The following is a 7830-nucleotide window of genomic DNA, read 5'->3' on the forward strand; positions in this document are numbered from 1 at the left end:
GATGGCAGGATGATCAGAGCCTTCAGCGATGCTTCCTCCTCAGCGTCAAAGAGCAGAAAGGCTCACTCTTGTACTTTAAAGCTGTTTTACCCTCAGAGTGGAAGTCAGGGAATGTGTAACATTGGGGAAGAGGTTTTGTCTATATTTCTACAGGTGGTGAAAATCTGTGGGTTCCATCAAAATTGATAAAGATCCAATCTGGATAAGATAAATTTCCAATGATAGCACAACTCAAGGAAGGAAGAGACACTGAAAGACAGCAATCTAGGTGACAGATGAAGCTGATCACAGTCACACCCAACCACCTGAGCATGGAGAAAATGCAACAATCTGAATACAGACAGATTGTTCATCAGACTGGCAGATTGGAAAACCTTGATACTGAAATAGACATTTGCTGAATGAGAGATGATCTGGATTGCAGTTATAAAGGATCATCTCATCAATTAGTCTTCATGAGGACACTCGGAGTGTTAAGTTTGTGGGATTGATAGAAAGGGGGAAGAGGAAGAGGAATTTAAATCCAGCAACATGGCTGCTTTGGCAAGGGATAACATCCAAAGAATTTTTAGGTCTATATGACCCAGGTGGAAAGCAGATATGCCTTGGATTACAGTGTGATCTTGCTGGAATACAGATGTCTCCTAAGTAAACACCTTTTATCCCTAAGAATGAAGGTAAGACCGTTTTATAGAAGGAAACAGCCATGTTTGAAGGTGACATCTAAGTCTAATTGAGGGGCAGACAAAGTGATGCATCAGAAAATTTTGACAGAATGAGTCAGAGATAGGATCCACCAAACTCTCATGAGAACAGACAGGAAAGAGAGGATACTTAAGAGCAGCAGCAAGAGACAGAGGTGAAGGGAGGAAGAGATGGGGGAGGGGGCACATGAGGAGGTAGTGGGAGGAGGCAGGGGATGTATCAGGATGTAAAGTGTATAAATAAATCAATTAATGGGAAAAAAGCAGTGAAAGAGAAAGGTAGTGGTGATGTGATAAAGTGTGTGTGTGTAAAGAGTTTTAGCAGGACAGTTTCACAAATACATGTAGCAGAGAGAAGAAGCTAGACACAGGTGAAGATAGAATGAACCAGATAATGAGGAGACAGGAGATTAGAACATATGGCTAGAATTAATATGGGGTCAAGCAGCACAATTCAGTAAGAAGCTGAGAGGTTTATTTAATCAGTCAGCTTGGAAGTTTAGATTGTATGAGGCTAGAAGCTTTCAGGCCTAGGCCTAAGGATAGTTAGAACAGAGAAAGAAATGATCTAGGCTCAGCCCAAGCCCTGTGTTCACACAGTTTGTTTACTGCTCTCATTTTATCTCAACATCTGAGGAAATAAAAGTATCATTACATCTTTTATTTCATCTTACTCTTCCAGCTAACAGTCAGTCATGAAGGGAAGCCATAGTGGAAACTCAAAGCTGGAACCTATAGACAGGGACTAAAACAAACCACAGAAGCATGTTGCTTGTTGGCTTCCTTCTAGGCTCATAGTCAGGTATATTTCTTGTAAAACACAGGCTATTCTGCCTAAAATGGTACTAGCAATGTGCTCTTCGTCCGCCTTCATAAATTAAAATCAAGAAAATTCCCCACAAATGTGTCTATGGGCAAGTATGGTGGAGAAAACTTCTCTACTGATGTTTCTTCTTCCCAGGTGTTTCTAGTTTGCTTAAAATTTATAAAGATTAACTACCACAAATATTCTCCAGAATAAATAAAATTTAGGACAGAAACTATATCTTGACTAATAAAAACTGTGTTAAAATTATTTAAATAACTTCTCTGATCACCATGGCAGAGCACTAGGAATCAATAGTAAGAGAATCTTTCTAAAATTCACTCTCACATGGAATTTAAGCTGTATAGTTCTCAAACTACCCATTGGCCAATGAAAATTACAATGAATGAGAGTAGTTAATGTGCATTAATATATGTGCAAAATGGTCTAAAACAAATTTAATCATAAAAGCAATTCTTGTTATCTAAAATAACAACAATAATGAGCAAAGCATAATATAACAAAACCTTAGGCATTCATCAAAATCAAGGGACTACATCAGCACTTAAGAATGTATACTGCTCTTACACAGGACCTGAGTTTTGTTCACATTGTTCTCAGTGCACACACTGGAAAATTTCAGTTCTAGGGAAACCAAAACTCTTCTGGCATCTGTATACATGTGCACATAGACACACATATACATTAATAAAATATATTACATATTTAAATAAATACATCAAAAACTAAAGAAGCAATGACAAAGACACTTTGAATGTCAAATATTCATGGCTGACCCTCTATTTTGAACCACTGATATATCATGCTATCTTAATACTGAATACTTTACACTGTCTCAATTCCTAGATCTTAGTAGTAATATTAAATCAGAAGTGAAAATGCTTTAATTTTATTTGAAATGTGTTTATCTATTAGTGTCTTAGTACTGTACCATATCTTCCCTTTGATTTTAGTTAATAGTGTTGGCTCTGTAACAATATCCAGAAACTTGGAATCAGAAACTAAATATTGGGTAAACTCTATTGTAAATGTAAGTGAAAATACTGGCACATTAACACTATAAACATTACAGTGCTGTGAAAACTATTCAATCGATTTCAATAATCAAGCTTACTTTTCAGTGATACTAATGGATTATTTAATTTAATATTTGAATGTTAATAAGACAAAAATAAAGATAATTGGTGTGACTTTTAGATTTAAGTTTGTATGGCTTTAAGAGCTACACTTTCTCCTTAATTTGCTCAACTTATAATTCTATAAGGTTTTTTCATCTCCTTTACTTAGCCTAACTGTAGAAATAGAAAAGAACATGGATTTCACATTATTTAGACACTTAATTTTATAAACTAATTGGCCGGGCGGTGGTGGCGCACACCTTTAATCCCAGCACTTGGGAGGCAGAGGCAGGCGGATTTCTGAGTTAGAGGCCAGCCTGGTCTACAGAGTGAGTTCCAGGACAGCCCAGGCTATACAGAGAAACACTGTCTCGAAAAACAAAACAAAAAAAAATTATAAACTAACTAGAGAAGGATGAATCTGAGAACCTCAGAATTCATAAACCCTTTATAGTTCCTCTTGAGTACATATTTTATAAAAATGAAAGATATCTATAGGAAATAATGGTGTAGTAAATTGCCTTTGATACACCAATTTGTTCTCTCATATATTGACAATTATTGAGGCTACAACATATATTCATTTTTAAAAAATCAGAATGACATGGAAGAGTGATGATCTTCATCATCAATGAGATTAATCTTAGTGCAAACACAAAAATGTGAAGAAGATTAAAAATCATAAGGACAAATAACTCAGAATCTCTCAAATCTTTTTTATAGAACCAGGGGATCAAACAATAATAAAAGGAACGCACTGGAAATCTACAAAATTTTTAAAAAGTGCTTTAGTTTCTTCTTGGTCAGATGATGCAATTGTACTTTTATTTTCTTTATATTCAATTAAGTATAAAACAACTAAAAATACTGATCTCTAATGTTGAAATAGAAAAACACCCCGTATCTATGATTAAATAATCTAAAGAACTACTTGTATTTGTGAACATTATTATAGGAAATTACTTGAACCAAACCAACTTATCAATATGCATAGGGGAATATCTGGCAGAATACACACTCAACTATATGAACCTTTTTTTTTTAAAGGAGAATCTGGATCACTGTAATAAACCGAAAGTTCAGACCTTACTCTAGGCAATTCTTTTTTTTTTAATTTATTTTTTCTGAAATCGTAATTCATTCACACAGGAGTTGTAAACACAGAAAGGCAGGCTGTGGGGAAGGGAATGACACTGGAGTGTGGGTGTTCAGGGGGAATACAGATATCGTCAGAACCTGGTATCAGCTGGGTGAAGAAGGTTCAGGGGACAAGTCACTATGACTCTGTCTATGACTCGCTTGTCCTTATCTAAGTTGGCATTGTCTGCCAAGGCTACCTATTTACAAGGTCTATGACTACTCAGGCTTGTAGATTTCCACAAAAGCTGCCTGTTTACATTAGCTTATAGCCATCTGTTTCAATGTTTTTCCACTGAGACCCAAGACTTGGTGTTAGTATACATGTATGACAGGCTTATTGCTGATTTTAGGCCTTTGGTTGATTTTAGGCCTTCAGTGTGTAAGCAGGGCTGCCCCTGACATCTCCTCCCTTCTCTAAGTATTGAAGGGCTGTGGCAATTCTAATCTTGTGAAGGTGGGGATAGAGGCCTGACCTCCAGTATTTGAAGGGGACCTTGTAATGGCTCTGGTCCCCCTGTCATTGTCCAGTGAGGCATGAGGGCCATACCCATCCCGATGTCTTTTTCCTGGTGAGGGGATACTTTTGACATCAACCCCTATGTGAGTCAGGCTTGTCCCTCAGGGAACCCAGAGAGATATTTTTATCTTTTATTTATATTCCCTTGCAGTGCTTAGCCTTGCAGCCTAAGCAAGAATTCAGATTGCCAGTCAGAGGGGGTTCTGGGTGGCTCCTCTCTGCTTGGTCTAGGGGCAGAAGTCCCCCCTTATAGGTTGGGTGGAGATGGGTTTTGGAAACTCCCTGTATAGAGTAACAACCTCATCTTGAGTCTCATGGTCCTCCATAGCTAACTTATGATAATGTATCTGAGTAGGTTTTGCTACCAAATTATTTATCTGTTTTATCACAGAGTTAGTCTGCCTGTTTGAGGGTCAGGGACCAGCAGAAATAAGCAAAAAGAACCCAAATAATGGTCCCAAGATGGGAGGAAGTAGGGTTGACAACCTTGGAGAGGCTGAAAACCAATTCTTGTACCAGCATTCGTCTGTCTCTTTCTCTCTCTGTCTTTTCTCAGGGCCTTCACTGACCTATTTCATGCTCTCTTTAACCATCCCTGTCTTGTCTATGTAAAGGCAACATTCTTCTTTAAGGGCTGTACACAGTCAATAGCTGTACACAGCCTTTTCTATTGTGATAGAGTAAATCAAGTCCAATAAGGATCTTTGCGATTTTAGGAGGTCTCTTCAGACAGTGAAAGGAGGGATTTCTTCAGATTAGTGATGTCAATCTCTAGCTGTTTGATGTTCTTGTCAGTGGCCGTTCAAAGGTCTGAGTAGTATAATTTCAGAGGCCAGCTTCTGGATTAGAACTTCTAACAGCAGACTTCACGGGTGGTTCATTTTTACCTGGGATGCTGCCTGAGTTAAAGCTCCTGGGAGGCCCTCTTTCTCTCGGTTTTCTGAGGTTGGGTACAGAGCTGCCGCCTGGGACCTGCTCTATGCTCGGGCCCAGACCGGAAGTCCTCTGAATCTCTCCATTCTGTATCTTCCATAGGAAAAATATATTCACTACAGATATTAGAATATTCAAAGGGACTTCTCCCCCCTCTCTCTTTCTCTCTCTCTTCAAACAGATTAGGCTCAAATTTCATGTTTGGTTTTGCCTGGAATAAACTGGATTTCTAAGATTACATGATAAAAATCACCTAATATTCCGAATACAAAAATCAAAGGTCAGGAATCACCATTCAGTGGAGATACTTTGATAGAGAAAATTGAAATTTTAGTGAAAATCTCACTTAGCAAAATCACCAGGTGTAAAAATTAACAAAACACCACTAATAGATTCACTGGTGTAGACCAGTGAGGGAAAACCCAGGTGTCAGAACATTAACAAGTGACATTCGGCCAAGGATATAGGAGGCCATATTTCACTGAATTCACAAAAACATCCTAGGAAAGAATGCCTCAAAGACTTCTAGCTAGCTGTGAATATACTTTATCTTTATACCAAAGAGATAAACTAGTAGACATACTTAATCTAATAAGAACCAAGATTCTTATTAAAAGAGTGACCATTAAGAAAGTAAGAAAAAAAAAGAAAAAGAAAAAAAGGAAAAAAAAAGAATTGCATGAGCCTTGACAACAGCAAATGTTGTTTTCAATTTATTAGTTAATCTGTTTGTCAGGTCTAGATGGGACATCTCTAAGTATGATCATTAAGGGGGTAGTTTCCTGGCTTGTAGCACTCCAGAGAGGATGATGAGTTAGTTTTGGAGCATCTGTCTCATGGTGACCCTGAATAATGCATCTGGATCAGCACCTTCATTTTTGTGAGGACAGACAGATCTACATCTCTACCTGGAAAGAATTTTCTTTCCAATGCTGTTATCTTTTCTTACCAGCCTCTTCAAAGCTCCTTTTACATCTTTGTTTCTTAAAGTGTAAATGAGGGGGTTTAGAGTAGGAATAACTACAGTATACAAAAGGGTGATAAACTTTCCCTGACTGTGTGCATAGGAGCTGTTAGGCTGGATATAGATAGCGGTGATTGTGCCATAAAATAGTACTACTACGAGCAGGTGGGATCCACAGGTTCCAAGAGCTTTACCCCAGGTTAGAGCTGACCTTAACCTCATCAGTGCTCGGGCAATGTACCCATATGATACCAAGATGAGTATCAGGGGAAGGAGGAGCAGCACCAAGGAAGCCATGAATAGCTGTACTTCATTGGCATGAATGTCTACACACGCCAACTTGATCATGGCAGGAACTTCACAGATGAAGTGATAAATCCTGTGGTTCCCACAGCGAGGGAGGTGGAGGGTGATGGTCCCCTGAATCAGCGTGTTGCCCACTCCACTCAGCCAGGCCACTCCTGCAAGAGACTGGCAGAGCCGTGGGTGCATAACTGTAGCATAGTGAAGTGGTCGGCAAACAGCAGCATAGCGATCAAATGCCATAACTGCGAGGAGGACACATTCAGTGGACCCCAGAGCCAGAGACACATAAAGCTGAATAGCACAGCCTGTGGCAGTAATTGTCTTAGCTGGACCATGGAGGTTCCACAGCAGCTGAGGAACAATGCTGGTGGAAAAGCAGATATCAACGAAAGAGAGGTTGGTAAGGAAATAGTACATGGGCGTTTGGAGCGCAGAATCCAAACAGGAAACGAGGATGATCGCTGTGTTGCCTACCAGTGTCAGGAGGTAGGAGATCAGCACCACCACGAAGAGGATCTTTTCAAGTTGTGGCTGATCAGAGAAGCCCACCAGGATGAAATCACCACCCGAGGTCTTGTTAATTGTCATCACTCTTCTCACAAAAAGGAGGGTGACAAGTGCAGAAATACATGTTAGATAAAGAGGAATGTAATGGGATCAGAAACCCTCTTGAGAGATATGAACCCTAAAGGTGGAAGATGGGATACGTTCTACACAGGAGAGAGGTAGAAGGGGGGAAAGGGAGGAAGAGATTGATTTCCAGAAGGAAACTCAGAGAATACAGAATGCACTGAGAACAGTTTAATGTACAGAGCTACACATACAACTACAAACAAGAAAGGAGGAGAGTGTGAGTAATAGTCTTACCTAGGGAAGAGCACACCAATTGGTTAATCACTTCCAAATGGTCAGTCCTAAAAACACATAGGAGTAACATTATACAGACTGAGCAGGATACACACACACACACACACACACACACAAACACACACTCTTAAATTCACATATACATGTAACAATTAATGAAAAAAAAGCCGTGGATTGGAGGATATGAAAAAGGAAAAGGAATGGGTAAATGATGTACTTATATTACATTCTCAAAAAAAAATGTTTTAGAAAGTTTCAGAACTACAAAACAGATCATGTGAACAATATTCAACAATCAATGATTGCTCAGTTCTTCCAAGTTGCTTCAATTGTTCTTTCAGGAATTTTACCCTTTTCTTCCTCAACAGCCCTTGTAAGATTATCAGCAAAAGTTAGAAAGAGATATTTCAAATATATAAATAAATTCTTGGTAGGTATCCAATTGTGTCATTAGG

General features: G+C 38.9%; 1 protein-coding gene across 1 annotated transcript; it reads right to left on the reverse strand.

Annotated features, from left to right (window-relative positions):
- Positions 1 to 6142: 6142 nt before the first annotated feature.
- Positions 6143 to 7096, reverse strand: LOC114636931 (olfactory receptor 2G3-like). Its single transcript, XM_028785025.1, has one exon. It carries the CDS (start codon positions 7094 to 7096, stop codon positions 6143 to 6145), a length of 954 nt encoding a protein of 317 aa, XP_028640858.1.
- Positions 7097 to 7830: the final 734 nt, after the last annotated feature.

Source organism: Grammomys surdaster, unplaced genomic scaffold, assembly GCF_004785775.1.
Source record: "Grammomys surdaster isolate TR1022 unplaced genomic scaffold, NIH_TR_1.0 125079, whole genome shotgun sequence".
NCBI lineage: Eukaryota > Metazoa > Chordata > Mammalia > Rodentia > Muridae > Grammomys > Grammomys surdaster.

Coding starts and splice junctions, on each gene's coding strand:
- LOC114636931 (XM_028785025.1), bottom strand. CDS start 7,096: ATGACAATTAACAAGACCTCGGGTGGTGATTTCATCCTGGTGGGCTTC.